The 16,713-nt window shown below is 40.4% G+C and overlaps 1 protein-coding gene across 12 annotated transcripts in view; it reads left to right on the top strand.

The window, feature by feature from the left end:
• AKAP13 (A-kinase anchoring protein 13) overlaps positions 1 to 11,003 on the top strand; it is a 299,586-nt gene extending 288,583 nt beyond the window's left edge. For all 12 annotated transcript variants that reach the window (XM_026673060.2, XM_087972785.1, XM_087972786.1 and 9 more), the window contains 6 exons: positions 36 to 106; positions 1,312 to 1,356; positions 3,824 to 3,874; positions 5,032 to 5,481; positions 6,117 to 6,438; positions 7,998 to 11,003. In XM_026673060.2, coding sequence (XP_026528845.2) covers positions 36 to 106; positions 1,312 to 1,356; positions 3,824 to 3,874; positions 5,032 to 5,481; positions 6,117 to 6,438; positions 7,998 to 8,047 — 989 coding nt within the window. In that variant the 3' untranslated portion in view covers positions 8,048 to 11,003. The remainder of the gene's footprint in view (positions 1 to 35; positions 107 to 1,311; positions 1,357 to 3,823; positions 3,875 to 5,031; positions 5,482 to 6,116; positions 6,439 to 7,997) is intronic.
• The last annotated feature ends 5,710 nt before the right edge of the window (positions 11,004 to 16,713 follow it).

Genomic DNA, 16,713 nt, shown 5'->3' with positions numbered 1-16,713 from the left:
TCACAAACCTACTCAAAAGTTTTTGGTTTTTTTAGGTGGCGAGAAGGATGAAGGAGAAGAAGTGCAAGATCTCCGGAGGACAGAGTCCGACAGTGTGTTGAAGAAGGTAGGGAATGGCTAAGTGTTCAACAGCTTTCCATGTTCATCCTCCTGCCTCTTCCATCTCGTGTAGAGTTTTGGCTAATAAGGGAGTATGAACCCCTGGAAAAAGGTGCAACCACACTTAAAATGCCATCTATTTGTTGGAGACCCACACTAAATGGTAAAGGTAAAGATTGCCTTGTCAGTTGTGTCCAAGTCTAGGGCATAGTGCTCATCTCCGTTTCCTGGCCAAGGGAACCAGCCAGCATTGTCCGAAGACACTTACCATGGTCATGTAGCCAGCATTACTATTCACCAACAGCACACAGAATGTGATTACCTTCCCACCCATGTGGTACCTATTTATCTAATTGCATTTGCATGCTTTCAAACTGCAAGGTGGACAGGAGCTGGGCAAGAATGGGAGCTCACCCTGTTACATGGAGCTCAGGTCTCGAATCTGGGCTGTCAGCTCTCCAGCTGACTGGGTCAGTGTCTTTAACCATTGAGCCATCCCACCCCCACCAAACGGTGCCTAGGACTTGTCCACACACCATGTTTGACTAGAGTGATCAACAGTCCTGCAAAGTCTACCAGTAATTGAGCCACCCTTCCTAATAGCTTACTTTCCCACTTAGCAGCTTCAGTTCCTACAATTACCAGCAGATCCGCTGCTTTTATCTTTTGCAGAAGGCATCACACTGCATCTCTGGGTTTGATTGTGGTGATTGAGGGTGAGAGGTCAAAGCAACGGCAAGAACAGTGACCTGAACAACAGTCTGTCCCTCCTTGCATTAAACTGATAGCTGCAGGAGGGTGTCATTGAACCAACACTACCACTTCTGCTGAGCTGCACCTTTCATGTCACTTTTAATTAGCATCACCCTTCCTTGTAAATCCCTCCAGCTGTTCTATGGGAGAAAATTCATTTCTCCTGTTAGCTGATAAATCCTGAGAAACCTCAAAAAAAGGTAGCAAAACAGGGTTCCATCATGATCGTTCTCAGATAAGTTAAATTCTGGAAGGCTGTTTTCAGATTAGAAGGCAATTAGTGGCATATTTATTTTATGTTATTGTGTTTTGTTGTTCGGTGTTTTATGCTCACTTTGGGTCCGTGACCATAAACATACAAAGGCTAAGCTTTCAAAAATAAGTTGTTGTTTATGATTTATTGGGATCTCTCGTCCTTAAGTCTCTTTCTCATTGAGAGTATCTATGGTCTCTTCTCAGGGAGGAACAGCTAACTTGATGTTTGTGCTAAAGAGAAACAATGAGGTAAGTGTTTGCGTTCAAAAATGCCCTTTTGTTTACACAGCATCTAGAAAATGGGATCATCCCCTTCTTCTGCCTAATGAAATATCTTCTTCTTTAATTTTGTTTGTCTTCCAATCTGGAATGTTATTTTTATTTATTTATTTATTTTGGAAAATTTATATTTATATATGCCTACTCACTCATGGTGACTCTAGGTAGCTTATAGAAAATAAAAAGCACAACATAGCAATAGCAATAGTACTTAGACTTATATACCGCTTCACAGTGCTTTCCAGCCCTCTCTAAGTGGTTTACAATCTGGGTCCTCATTTTACTGACCTTGGAAGGACGGAAGGCTGAGTCAACCTTGAGCCAGTTAGAATTGAATTCCTAACAGTGAGCAGAGTTAGCCTGTAATACTGCATTCTAACCACTGCACCACCATGGTTCCTGAAGAAATAAAAATAATAAATCATAATATAATAATAAAATAGTAACACACACACACACCAGTGACAACATATACTCAAATCAGCCATTTGATGGGCTCCATTCCACTCTGGGTTGGCGAAACAACTTCTTCAGGGCCTTCCAAAAGACTGTCAAGAGTAGGAGGCAGTCTAATTTCTGGAGGGATGATGTTCCAAAGAGAGGGAGCCACCATGGAGAAGGCCCTTCTTCTGGGTCCTGCCTGATGTACCTCCTTAGAGGACGGGCCTTTGATAGTTTTCTTGCTCTGTTTGTTTAGAATGACTTTGGTGCCTCTTCTTGACAAGCTTTGGGCTAAACCAGCACCTTCTGGATATCCTACAGTTGGTTGGACCACAGTGCCATTATAATGGAAGTTGTGCTTGTTAGATTTTGCAGCAGAAATTCAAATCCAGAAAGTACACAAATGACTGATTCAGCAGGATTCAATAACTTCTTTATATACATAATAATGTTGAAGTAAAGTTTACAATACCAATAGTAGATTCTTCCAGTGTGGCAGAGAGTTACAGGCAAAAAAACACAGGCAGAGGAGAAAACAGCAGAAAACATTTTCAGTTTTAATTCAGAGTTGCAGACCAGCCTTGCAGCTTCAGAGCTCGGAGCTTAATCTAGAGCAAGGGTCTTCAAACTTGGCAAGCTTAAGGCTTGTGGACTTCAACTCCCAGAATTCCTGAGCTAACAGGAATTCTTCTTCCTGACTGGAGGAAGAATTCTGGGAGTTGAAGTCCACACACCTTAAAACTGTCAAGTTTGAAGACCCCTGATCTAGAGCCATGCCTAAGCTCCTTCCAGTTTCAGTTTCCAAACAGTCCTCATTGGCTGATTTAGTTGCTATGCCTGTTCATTGGCTGACCTTGTTACCATGCCTCTGCCAGTTCATGAATATTCTGACAGTACTTCTATCCAGACAGCACCAGTTAGGGACAGTTGGAGAATGTGTAGGTTGTCTTTGCTGTGATTGGCTGGGAGAAGAGAAAACCCACATAATGTTGACTTGGGTACACAAGTGAACCTTTGAAGTTTTATGATATCCCCAGTCCTTGAATTTCTGAAGAAACACAGAAATTGTCCCTGAAAGTTTAATGCAAAGCTAATAGAAATTAATATTTCCCAGTGGCTGATGAAAAAATTGTTTTGTTTAAATAATGGAATTAGTAGTTTTATTTATTATGCGTTCATAACTAAGTGCAGTACAGACATAGAATTTTAAAAAGAATTCATAAAATGATATATTGAATAGAAATCTTTATTACAGTCAAAGATCAGTACATAATAAAACTCAGTAATATGAAACAGATTACACATATGTATAGAAAGGCACCAATGTACGTAATTGATAGGTGCAATTATAATAATTACATAATATAAAATAAGAACCCTCTAAATTAAATGGTCCATGACATGTAATTGTATTAATCTAAATATACATTTCAAAGTAATACAGTACAAAAATATTATAAAATAGCCACAGCCTCATTGTATTAGTAAATTCAGCATTGAGAGAAAGTCTATAGAGTCACAAAAGATTTATACATTTAAATTAGATAAAACAAACTCACCTTGGAATACTGTGCTTTTATGTAACATTATGCCTCTCCAAACGCCATATGTCAACCTAAATCAAAGTTGTTCCTTGAAAAACCAAGCAATGCAAAATAAGCGGTATAGATTTGGAACAGAAGACAAATTAGAAAGTTGCATTTTCCCCAAAGCATCATTTTCCGGGTATTTATTTTCCTGAATGTGAAGGAATATACAGAATTTTGCTTTTGGGGAATATTTGCTGGTTGCTGGCTACTCTGAAGTAATCAGTGTCATGGGAATATACTGTACTTAAGGACGGTGTTCCACTACCACTGTCCATCCTGCTAGCTGCCTGCTGTTGGCTACTTTTTTATTTTTGGGTTCCTATAAAAAGGTAGGAGTTCAGTGGAGCAAATGAATTAATTAACTATTGACAATGTCTTTTGTTCTGCTTCTTTTTTTTCTTCTACAGCAAGTTCTCCAGAGCATAACTCAGCTTCACAGCTTGCTGGGCTTACTACAGGTAAGTGCTGAGAAAGAGGCAGAGGAAAAGTCTCTGCTAATGTGATAAAGCTGATCCAGTCTAATGTTTCAGCTGAATAAGACGCAAGAGATGCAACATCTAAAGCTGGTGCCTCCAATAAGAAGCTTCAGGGCTGAATGTGTTCTCCAGAACCCTTGAGCTCTGAGAAAATTTTGCTGAATTGTAATCTTGGATGAATCAGACAGAATACTCATGAAAGGCAAGGAGAGAAATTAAATTAACACTATTAATTAATTGAACTTTAAGGAGGCACATGGTATTTTTGGAATGAGGTCCTTCCTATGCTACTTAACTAAGGGTGGCCCTTAATTAAAGGAATGGGAAGAACAACACACTTATTTATTATTCAGGTTTCTGGATGCCTGTATATATGTCAGCTTGCCAACAAAAGGTCTCATCATGGTATTGGAAATTTAAAATTAACAGTCCAGACAAGTAGTAATCAGTTATCACTGACCTCATGATTCCTCATAAGAAGAGCCATGTCAAAGACACGGGAAGAGCCCTTATTCCAGGCAGGGTCAATGAAATATAGGAGCTCCTGTAGAGGAACGAAGGTCTTAATGTTGCACAGGATAGAAAAAAATAGCATTGGCGCTGAGATTTGTCTTTTATGCAGCCTTATACAAGGCTCGCAATCAAAGATAGCAATAACACTTATATACCACTCCACAGTACAACATTCTCTAAGCAGTTTATCAGTATATTGTCTCCAACAATCTGGAGTCCTCATTTTACTGACCTCGGAAGGATAAAAGGCTGAGTCAACTTTGAGCCTCTCAGGATTGAACTCCAGACAGTGAGCAGAGTTAGCCTACAACACTACATTCTAACTACCAAGCACCAGCAATCAAAGATGTAGGTTCCAAATGGAGGAAACTGTTATAATCTGAAACAGACCCATTGACTTGTATGGTTTGGAATGATTTGCAGTACATCCAGTTTGGCAAGATATTTTAATTTTTCTATTTAATTCTGCGGATCTTTTCTAAAGCCAACGCCTCTCTTATGGGGATTGACTCTCATGGGTTCTTCGCAGGAATTTTAGCTCTAGTTTTGTGCTGCAAGCATAGAACCTTTGAAGAAAATTACTCAGCCTAGTAGAAAACCTCATCTCTCTCTTTTTTTTTTAACAGGCTGTGGTTGTGCAACAAGACACCTACATTGAAGACCAGAAGCTGCTGCTCACGGAGAGGACCTTGAGCCGCATCTCCTTCCGACCCAACTCCTTGATTGAGCAGGAAAAGCAACGCAGCCTGGAGAAACAGCGTCAGGAGCTCGCCAATCTGCAGAAGCAGCAAACCTTGCACCAGGAAGAAAGAAGGAAGAAAGAGAAGGAGTGGGAGGCCAGAGAGAAAGAGCTGACTGAGCGGGAATCTCAGCTGGGCCAGAAGGAAGAGCAGATCCAGAAAGGGCAACACAGCCTGGAGAAGGAGCGGGAAGAGCTGCAGCAGAAGAAAGCTGCCTACCAGCTCGATCTGGAACATCTCCGGACGGCCCAGAAGCAACTGGAGAAAGAAAAGGAGCAACTGAAGAGAGAAATGGAGCAAATATCTCAGCCTCAGATGGAGCCCAATGTCAAACCGGTAATTGCTTCTTTGTACCTGTACGTTTTCTAGCATCCAACAAAGGAGGCTGGTGGAAGATCTGAAGATGCAGAGGTTCTAGATCACTCATTTTCAAATTATGCTTGTGGACCCTTCTGTTGAATCTATTGTCTTCTTTAGAAGATCAGTAATGTTTTTCTTCCACAACAGCATGTACCGCATGACTGATTTTCTTGTGCATTACACAATCCCAGATACGAATTCTCAAGTCACTTCTATTCAATTCTGGAAGCCCCATTTTTTTTTTTATCTAAGCAATCTTATCCATGTTGAGATGCTCTCTGATTTTCTCCTTATGTATATGGTAGCTATAGTCGCACAACTATTACAGTGGACAGGAGAATGTATCTTTTCAGTGGTAGCACCCTGACCAACCAGATGAAGACTTCCTAATATTATTCAACATCAGTTTGGTTTTCTTGTGGTGTTTAACCTAGGTATACTATTACTTATTTCTGCTTTTTATTGTTTTATTTTTATTTATTTTACATTGAAATTTAAACATGCTTTATAGTGCCAGGGAACTGAGGATTGGAGAATTTAAACATGTAATAAATACGAACATGAACACTCCATTACCATACCTATTTCTTGTTTTGTCTTGTGTCTTCCAGAATCCCAATCAACATGCCAAAATGAGCAGAACCTCTTCTTCCCTTCTTCTCACGGAGGACTTGTCTTCTAGACAGTTGTGTTCCTCTCTGCCCAAAGGGCACCTGGATACAGAACTTTCTGTCTCATCCAAAAGGAACAGTCTCTCAAGGACGAATAAAGAGAAGAGCTCTTTTCATTTGATTGGCACTACAACATCAGGCCAAACCAACAAGCCAACTGAAGGACCTGGGCAGATACCCAACCGCCTCTTTGGCTTAGCCAAACCGAAAGAGAAGAAGGAGAAGAAGAAGAAGAGCAAAAGAGATCGTTCCCAGACTTCTGGTAAGCATAGGGTGGGCTTGATGTTTCTAAAGGTTGCTCTCTGAAGTGTACAACTAAGGATGGAAATGTCTCTTACCAGATTGCTTGCTTGTGGTCCAGATCTGAGTCTTGTCTGCAGATCAGTAGGCAACAGCAGAAGGGAACTCTGGAAAGAATAAGCTTTGGCCTCCCTCAACCAAAAGAGGGACAGTATAGTTGTAAAGCTGAAGTGATTGAACTAATATTGAGAAAAAGATTCAAGCCCACCCTCAGTTAGATTGTCCTTAGCTGTGTTGCAGTGAATAAATACTTGAGACAGCTTCCACATTGACAAAAACACATCAAAAAGGCCATTTTGTTGTGATAGCATGTACAACTGAAACTTGCTGTTTTCGTGGGTTGTTCTCTTTGTGTAAGAGAAAGAATAGCAGAACTGGGGACAGAGTCAAAAGAGGAATCAGCCTAGAGTCCCTATATTCCCACTAATGGTCCAATCTCTCTTGAATTTTGCTAATCCTTATTTAATACCAACACAGTGCTGACTATTAGTTGATTAGATTCCTATGCATAGACACAAGCAATAAATCAATTTAATTGGAACGTAACATGTGGCCCTGATTTCTTTCAATCTTTCCCACCTGGGAGTTTGTGCATAGGAATGAATGCCCTATAGTATAGAGGAAGTAATTTTTAGGCATTGTAATTTCAATGAGATCTACGTATCTTGGGGCAGGGTTAGAGATAAATTCATGCAGATTTCCACATTTAAATAAAAAGTAATTGTAACTGAGCATTCCAATTCCAGGATAATTTTGAAATAAATTAAACCGGACTTAGGGAAAAGTAGAATGTGGGGTTGAGTGAGCTGAATATGATGGATATGCAAGACATGATACCAGATAAAGGGAGGTTAGCCTAACTCCTACTCAGAATAGTCCAGACAAATAAGAATTCTTATCCTCCCCAGAGCTACAGTTATCTAACTTGCAAGTTGGAAGGGGTAAAATTTGACAGTAATAGAGACGATGTCATTCCATGTTGGTTTTCCTTTTGAACATATTCTTTGAAGGGTGATGCCTTTGTGCTAATAGAAGCATGAATTTAAAAGGAAAAATGATCTTTGGCTCTAATATGAAGTGAAACCTTTTGCTGATGTGTTTACATTTTTTTTCTTATATCGTAAAGAAGGAAAGACTGCTGACTATGGCAATATGCAAAAACATTTAACTGATTGACCTTGAGTAAACAGTTGTGCAGAATTTGTATAGGGTGAAGTCTTTCAGCTGTAGGGGACTCTTCACAGCCAACCTCCATAAGGGTGGTGACAGGTAGATAGATAATTATGAATTTTTTGTATCTCTTGTACTTATCAGTCTGCTTGGTCATTGTCTACGGAAGTGCTAATCTTTGTGGTTTTGTTCCACAGAACCACAATCCCTTAGAACTCTTCCTTTCTGAATAGTTTTCTGGTAGGATGCAGTTGGTTGCTCAAGTACACAGCAGTGAATAAAGAAGCCAAGAAATAAAGCAATCTCTGATGTGTGTTGATAATATTTTGATTTCTTTTTTCCCCCTCCTAGATGCTCACTCTCCAGAAGGAGCACCAGAAAGTGAGGAGATCTTTTGCTGATCCCATATCTTGTCTCCAGCCAGGCCACTTCAAGATCTGCCCTACAGAGAGAGGCCAAAGAATCAAACAACTATTCTTTATTCTAGACATTGAACTATGTTGGGCTTTATCACCTTTCACTCCTACAATCCACTGTCCATTCCCACTTCTGGATCTTCTTGAATATGTCACATCTGAAAACATGTCCACAAGGGCAATATGAGGAGGAAGAGGAGGAGGAGCAGCCACATGGAAGAACTGTGGATATAGCCAAACTGGGCAGGCTCAGTTTGGGCTCAATGTGCTCTGAAGAGCTCTGATTCTCTGTGCAATGCTAGCTTGTGACTTGCCTAGGCGGATATTCTTTCCTTTCTTTCCTTTTCATCTTGAACAACAGGGAATTTGTGTACAAGGACATCAAAGCTCACCTTCTCTTAGGAAACCACCACCCCAAATCAAAAACCTTCTATAGAAACAAAAAGCGATGTGACTCCTTACCCAGTGTTTCTACACTGGTCTATATAGATGTAATATCCACTTCTATACATACTTAACTAAATATATAGATATATTCACACTCACAAATAAATGTAGCTCAATATCCTTTGGATATGCTGTATGTCTGTACAGAAAAGTTAAGGAACTTTAGATGCATCCTAACGGGGTTGGCAGATACCCGAGTTCAGGGATTGGGGTCAGGGCTACACAGCCTCTCTTGGTTTGAGCTAGGTCCGTGAGTTTTGCCTTCGGCTGCAAAATTGGCCTTCTGCATCAAGATCATAGGGACCGTTTTGAAGTGGAAGGGCCCCTTAAAGCAAGATTCCTGGGGAATGGTTGAAGCCTATTGCCAAGAGGCAGGAAATTGGAGAAATGAAACAGGCCTTGTTGGAAATTAGAAAACCTGTTCTGGAAGTCATCTCAGAAGAGTTACAAAGGAAATACTTAAATCAGCCTGAATTTCCATGGAATTGTGAGGTACATCCTAACTACCTCTATGGGATTTGTCTGTCTAGGAAGCAACACCCATTGAGTTGGTTATGCAGTTGAAGAATCTGAAGAAGATATAAACTCAAACCAAATTCTCTGCTCCTGCTTCCCCAACTTCTCCTCCCAAACTCCTGTATACATTTTCTCCCGATTTCATTGTATCGTCTTGCTAGAAGCTATGTCGAGGGAGTGGGTGACTGCCATCAGGGTGAAAGAGTTGTGTGAGAAGTACAATTATATTGGATTGCTAGAATTTCTTCCACGTGGATTATAAAGAACCCCCCCTACCCCTGAATGTAACTTTGCAGATTGAATAGATTGGTTGCTCTAAGAATTGTAGAGTTCCCATCTCAATGCTATCATCTTTTTGGGTGAGGACAAACCATCATTTCTGAGGTGGAGCTGCCAGGAGTTGAAAAATGTATGTAAATGTACAGGCACCCCAAAACTATTTGCTGCAAACCTACTCCCCCCAATCGCTCCGTTAGGACTTGCCTTAATTCATGGGTAGGGAAAAATAATCTCTTCCTGATCTATCCAAGGGCAACCAGACCTTCATCAGAGGTCAACACGTAAATGTATATTTGATTTTCGCATATGTGGATAGCCATCAACCAGTTTCAGAAAATAAGTCATCTGAATTTGGTCTCCTCAACATGGAATATAGGAAAGTGCTTGTGTTTCCTCACCAGCAAATGGATATTATTGGTCTCCTCATCTGCTAGGCCAGAGAAGGGAATGTCTCTCTTGTAGTCCTCCTTTCCACTCAATTTTGTTTAGAAAAGCACGTGGATGCTTTGCTCCAGGCAAGGGAGCAGGTGAGAAAATGGATCATTTCCCTTGTTCATTCCTTGTTCATTCGTGCCAACAGTAGATGTAATTGTCACGCCTTCCTTCCTTTCCTCCAAGGCTAACCCTGTAGGATCATCTGGCCCATCATAGTGTGTGTAGGGAGTTCTATTCAGCCCCAGGATTAAAATTTAATCTCCCCTCCTTTTCCCCTCACATTAGTGACAAACTGCAAGAAATCTGGCGGGGTAAGAAAGGAGAGATTGGAAGAGCCAATAAGCAGCTCAGTTTGATGATTTGGGATGAATACGCAAGAACATCCTTGTGTTGCAAATATTTACAACTCACTCTCACTGTGTTGTCCCAGAGATTATTCTAGTAGCTGGAGGAAATAGCAAGGAATCTGTTTAGCTTTAAAACTTGGGGGGTGGGGGGACAACATTTTTGGCTATCCCACTCCTTCAAAGGGTTTTGCACTATTGTGTACTATCCTTGTGTTCTCTCTTTAGAACATCTCAGGAGCCATTTTCATACACCACCTAATTTGCAGAACCAGGATTAAAAAGGAAGAAAAAAAAACTTTAATGAGTGTGCCTTTACAGATATAGATGATCTCTGGGGACCTGGCTGAATCTGATGTTCTCTAAAAAAAATTCACGCTGTCCAAAAACAAAGCCAGAGGCAGCTAGAGAATGTTATTTCTTATATATTTTTTATTTTTATTACCACAATTGTTATGTGATATTTGTTCTCAGTTGCAAGCTGGGCTTGCATTGGAAAAAAAAATCTTTCTGTTTGTTTGAAAGAAATCTGGATTTTTAAAATGACAAATGTTTACTTGGATTGTCTGTTTTTTGCTTTATTTTTAAGCTGGGCTTATGAAGCCTAAAGAATGTTTGTGTGTGTGTGTTGGTGTGTATCTGTGCTTTTTATTGTTGCTGTTGTTGCTACTACTTCTTGTGTAAATATATCATTGATTACTGATGTGCTATTTGAAGAAAACCAGCATTAAATGCTATCAACCACTGCTAGGAAAAGAACCTCTAAAATTCAGCATTTCTTGGCCAAAGCAAACTTAAGATGCTGACTGGTGGCTGGCTCCTTGCAAAAAAACAAAGATGGGTTGAAGCTGGAGTCGGTTCACACGGTGTGGATGCTTATTCCACTTTCACGGGTGCTAAAGAGGAATGGCAGGTTTTGGGGGGAAAAACCACTTCATAACTGCCAAGGGACATCTTTGCTGCACCAAATGCTCTTGAGTTGACAAGTCCACTTTTTCCTGTAATGAAATTCAATTCTTAAGAGAGTTTAATTTAGTTTAATCTTGTATTCTTCCTCTCTGCAACGCACCATGCGAATGCAGAGACGCAAGAAAGAGCAAAAGAGATACCACTTGATGCAGAAAGCTCTTAGCCAAAATCTCTGCTGCCAATCTTCCTTTTCGTCACCAAGAGACTACAGATAGAGATGGATTTATGTATTTCAAAGAAATCTGTGGGTATTATGAGCTCTTTATATCTTGTTCATTTCCTGTTCAGCTAGATTATGGTTGGTTATCATAGTGAGTTCTTTTTGGCAAGGATTGCACTAGCATCACAAATTATATGACAAGGCATTTCTCTCACTTGAGTTCCTCCCACTTCTTCCCATAGGCTTTCGAGAAGGTACCAGTTGCGTGTTTCCTATTGAAATATATCTTGAAAAGGAAAAGCTTTAAAAATAAAAAATGTACATCAATGGAGAGTCGAAAGGAAAAAAAATTGTTATATATTCATTTGTAATTATGTAAAAAAAAACAAGTTAGGTTTACGATTGTAAATTTTTTAATTTCCCACACTGTAATTTGCAAAAATGGAAAAAAAAAAACAGATTTTCATAATCTTTTATTTATCTACCTTTCTTGCTACGAAAAACAACTCTTGTAAAAAGTTAAATTTCCCTAACCCTTTAAATAAATGTTGATTCTAAGTCAGATGAGTTTTTTTGCTTGCTGGCCTCTGTATATCTGCATCTCTCCATGTGTTTTCTCACCCTTTTCAGATTGAAACTGTTGGATAAAACAATTGAATAAGCTGCTTTATTTCGTACACAGAACAAAGGAAGGGAGTCCTGTGTGGTGACAGGATAAATGTAAATACATTTTTGTGCTGCACTGAATAGAAATGTAATCCCCGCCACACAAAAAAATGAATTAAAGGAAGAAAAGACAGTAAGAGGTTGAGGGGTAGGGGAGTCAGTTCCTTTGGGAAATATTGAAATAAAGATAATTGGCTTAGCTATCTCTCCCAACAGATGAATGTGGGTGAATGTGTTGGTGCAAAATCACGGATCAATGCCCAGTAAGGTGGTTGGGCCAGGAATAAATGCTGTGTGCACTTTTGCATGTGGGATGCACATGGGATGATGTGAACCATGTCAGGTAAAGACTAGACAACTACATTTGTACTTGGTTGATGTTATTCTTGATTAGATTTTTTTGTGTGTTTTAAGATGACAGGTGAATCCAATCAGATTGATTTATGGTGCAGCATATTGTACTAGTCAGGGACTTGGTTAATTTTTGTAAATTATTGGCGCAGTGGTTAGAATGCAGTACTGCAGGCTAACTCACTACTCACTGCCAGGAGTTCGATTCTCAGGGTTGACTGAGTCTTCCGTCATCCCAATGTTGGTAAAATGAGGACCCAGATGATTGGGAGGGGGGAAAGCTGGCTCTATAAACTGCTTAGAGAGCTTAAAGCACTGTGAAGCGGCATATAAGTTTAAGGGCTATTGCTATTGCTTAAATGCTATTGCTACGTGAATGTACTAAGCATTTTCTTTATAAAGAGATAGTCCCTCGAGTGTAGTACATTCATTTGACATGACCGGCAAGGCTAAAATCCCAAAATATCTAGTACCATAACACTGATATGTTCTTTGCAATAATGACCATCAAGAGAAACAGTGCACAATGCATAGAAGAGTACAAGAAGCTGTTAATCATAATTGAAAGGGGCCCAGCAATTTTATCTAACGATCACCGATATGCTATGTAAACCATTTTATTTTATTTTGAAACAATATTTGCTTTGTGGCCAAACCTCCAAAACTGCTTTTGCAACCAAAAAAAAAATGTACTAATGATCCCAATTTGACTCAGGCAGTTACTGTGACCAACCTTGGCTGATTTAGAAGTTAAAACAGATTCTGACTTGGTTAGTACTTAGATGGGAGGCTATTAGGACGTCTCTGAGCACTTTAGATGCAGAAGTTGAAACAAACATTTTGGAAGAAACAAAGCAAACAACTTTACTACTGTGGTCAAGAAAACTATGGATGTGTTTGTTTCTTTAATATGGTGATTCCGCTGGTTGATCACTTTAGGAGGCCAATATTTATTCTGAGTATGTAATTTTTCTTCTTGGACAATTGACCTTGTGGATCCAGAGAGTGAGCAGATTCTGGAGTTCAGCTCTTTTCTGGATTGAAGAATGGGGTTTGTAGTCTTCATTCTACATTCCTCAGGAAGGTAAAACCCGAATTCTGGATTAGGTTAACTAAGCTTTTAACTTTGTTCTGCTTCCATAAATCTGTTGCTGAACCTTCTTCCTTGATACAGTATTCTCTCTCTCTCTCTCTCTATGCCTCTGTCTCTGTCTCACTCTCTGTCTCTGTCTCTGTCTCTCTCTCTGTGTGTGTGTGTATGTTTTCTGAGGTTCTCACGGGTATTTGTATGTGGATCTTTGGTTATTCGGGTTTTCTCCCGCGTAAGATTGGAAGTAGGCAACGTTTCGATGAAGTCTCATTCATCATCTTCAGGCTTGTGTCTTCTGCTCTGTGCTTCTCAGAGTAATGTGAGCTTGCAGCTGCTTCTTCCTTTTAACTGCTAGTGGGGGTGTGACTTGATTGGGTGGGGGCTTGGCTGTGTTCTGATTGGAAACCCGTCCTCACGAACAGACGAGTACCTAACATGAAGAATGACACCAGACCCACACCCACGAGGGCCACACAAGATGCTACCACCACACTTCCACATAGAAAGCAGACTCACACCCACACAGAAGATGAGACACGACCATGGACCAGAAGCCGCACCGCAGCTGCATCACTACCCGCTTCAAACCCCTCCGAGCCACACATGAAGCGAACTGACACCCACCATGAAGATCCCCCCGATACCTCCAGCTCAAACACACCCCAACCAGGCACCCAGATGAAACCCAGCTTCCTAACAAATGATAGCCGTCCATTTACCCGGAGCCAAGCTGCACAAAAGGCCTCCAATAAAGGAACACAATGTTGCCAACCAATCAAGACACAAAAAGAGCCACTAAACAGACAGAAGATATTAGAAACACCAATCAAGCAGAACACAGCAAACTCCAAGACCAATAAACACAGACCTAGATTCCCAACCAATCAGGATGAAGAAAAAACCATTCTGGCACAGCAATAGGCTGCCCCAAATTTAAAACTAAAACAACTGTGGGGGCCTGACTCACAGACAGACACAATCAGAAGCCTGATGATGGCAGATGAGATTCTGCCGAAACGTTGCTACAACTTTAAAAGCACAACTACAATGACGTGGGAAAATACCCGAACAAAGCTGAATGCCATACATGTAAGTACCCGCGAAATATAGCTTTGTTCGGGTATTTTCCCACGTCATTATAGTTGTGCTTTTAAAGTTGTAGCAACGTTTCGGCAGAATCTCATCTGCCATCATCAGGCTTCTGTATTGTGTTCATCTGTGAGTCAGACTTTCACAGCAACATTGTGTTCCTGTATTGGAGGCTTTTAGTACAGCACAGAAAACGTATATATATGTTGAGATATGTAAGAGCAGAGCACCCAATTCCTGGCACAGATCATCTTCTAAGGTTACCAAAGCAGTTTCAGTAGCATATTCTAGCCAAAGGGAACCAGTTGGCTCATACTATTTGCAATGTGTCTGGAGCTCTGAGGCCACCACATTCTCTATCATTTTTCTGTGGGGTCCTTGGTACTCTCTGAGCTTGGTTGTTTTCTTTCAGCCAAGCTTCATTACCAAACTTCATTACCAAAACGTTTGGTAATGAACCCCACTCCCTACCAGCACTGATGATGTTACCTAAATTGCTAATGTTGCAAGAAAACAACCAAGTTCAGAGAGCACCAAGGACCTTTCATTCCAACCCTGAGCTATACTCTCTTCTATCACTATCATTTTTCTCAGGATGGGAACATTTTGAGACTAGCCTACAATTGGACAGGGGAGCTTTCTTCCTAGCCTGGGTAAGATCTGGTTATTGCCTCTTTCAGCCATGAGTGGAGATGAGAACACATGACCAATTCTGTTTGCTGCCCCTCTGCATATTGCCCAGAGCCAGCACTATTATTCACAAAAAATAAAGAATATTTCCCAAGGGCATTGAAGGAATCCTTCAAAAGGTTCAGGAACCTGGAATGGGTTGTTTTAGGGTTCCTTGCTGAACTTGGCTGTTTTCTTGCAAATGTTTCATAACCCAAACTAGGTAACATCACCAGCACTAAATGTCTAGGGAGATTCTCAGTCATTCCAGGTCATGGTTGTCCCAAAGGTGCTTTTTCAAGAGGCAAGTGGACTTTCTTGTTTTTTCTTTGAAGATGTTTTGCTTCTCATCCAAGAAGCTTCTTCAGCTCTGAAGAGCTAAAGAAGCTTCTTGGATGAGAAGCAAAACATCTTGAAGGTAAAACAAAGTCCAGTTGCCTCTTGGAAAAAAACCCTTTGGGACAATCATGAGCACTGTTGACGTTACCTAATTTGGGCAATGTAACATCTGCCAGCTACGAGAGCTACGAGAGCACCAAGGACCCCCTCATCTCAACCCCGAGCTACAAATATTCTCCTTTATTGAATTATTTCAATTGGTGATTCAGCTCTGCAGAGCGCTACTTCCTGGTCTTTGGTATAAAACAGACTAGTTTGTTTGTGAGAGACATAAAGAGATATCACTCTAAAAGGGCCTGGTAAGCCCAGGACATGTCGGAAACATAAACCATGAAAAAGTGATTTGCAAACACATTGCCAGCTTTCTAGCAAGGAAAGCTGTTTTTAACAAGCGTGTGAAATAGTCACCAGACAGTAGTTGTCTCCCACTGCTTTCCCAAGGCCGTCAATCCTGGCTTTTCTTCTTTAAACAGAGATTACTGAAAGGGAGAAAATGAGCATGAAAAATACCATTCTGCTCTCTACTTTTCCACATAATTCTTTTACAGCCTGTCTATTCAGACCTTGGGAAGTTTGCAGTTTTAAATCAGAATTGTGTGAATAAAGGCATTTCCACCCTTATCATATATTCTTAGCAGTGCCCGTTCTTTCATTACTTTCCCCCTTTTTTCTACCATTAATGAGAGTCCAACTTCAATGGAAGGCTTCAAAGAAATCCTGGGACCATAGGTTTACTTTCATATTTATTCTAATTTGACTTCCTATAAAGCTGGGAATTCTGGAAGGATGCAACAGTAGTTAGTCCTTTGACTTACAATAGTTCCTTTAGTGACCGTCCTGTTACAATGGCACGAAAAAAGTGACTATCAATTTTCAGACTTATGACCCTTTATAGCATGCCCATGGTCACATAATCAAATTTCTGACCTTTGCCAATTGGCTCATATTTATGACAGTGGCAGTGTCCCGGGGTTATGCAATCATATTTTCTAGTCTTCTGACATGCAAAGTCAATGGGGAAGCCAGATTCACTTAACAACCATATTCTAACTGAATTGATTCACTTAGCAACTGTGATTCACTAACTGAAGTGATTCACTTAGCAACTGTGGCAAGAAAGGAGCTGGTTCAGACTTTTGTTTAGTGGTTTAAGGCACCAAGCTTTGTCAGGAAACTATAAGTCCTGCCCTAAGCATGAATGCTAACTGGATGACTTTGCACCAGTCTCACACTCTCT

The sequence above is a fragment of the Notechis scutatus genome, chromosome 11 (assembly GCF_049901735.1).
Source record: "Notechis scutatus isolate UNSWTSFEM ecotype Mainland chromosome 11, rNotScu1.2, whole genome shotgun sequence".
Taxonomy (NCBI): Eukaryota; Metazoa; Chordata; class Lepidosauria; order Squamata; family Elapidae; genus Notechis; species Notechis scutatus.
Note: the sequence above shows the minus strand (reverse complement) of the source record. Positions and strands in the feature narration are given on the sequence as shown.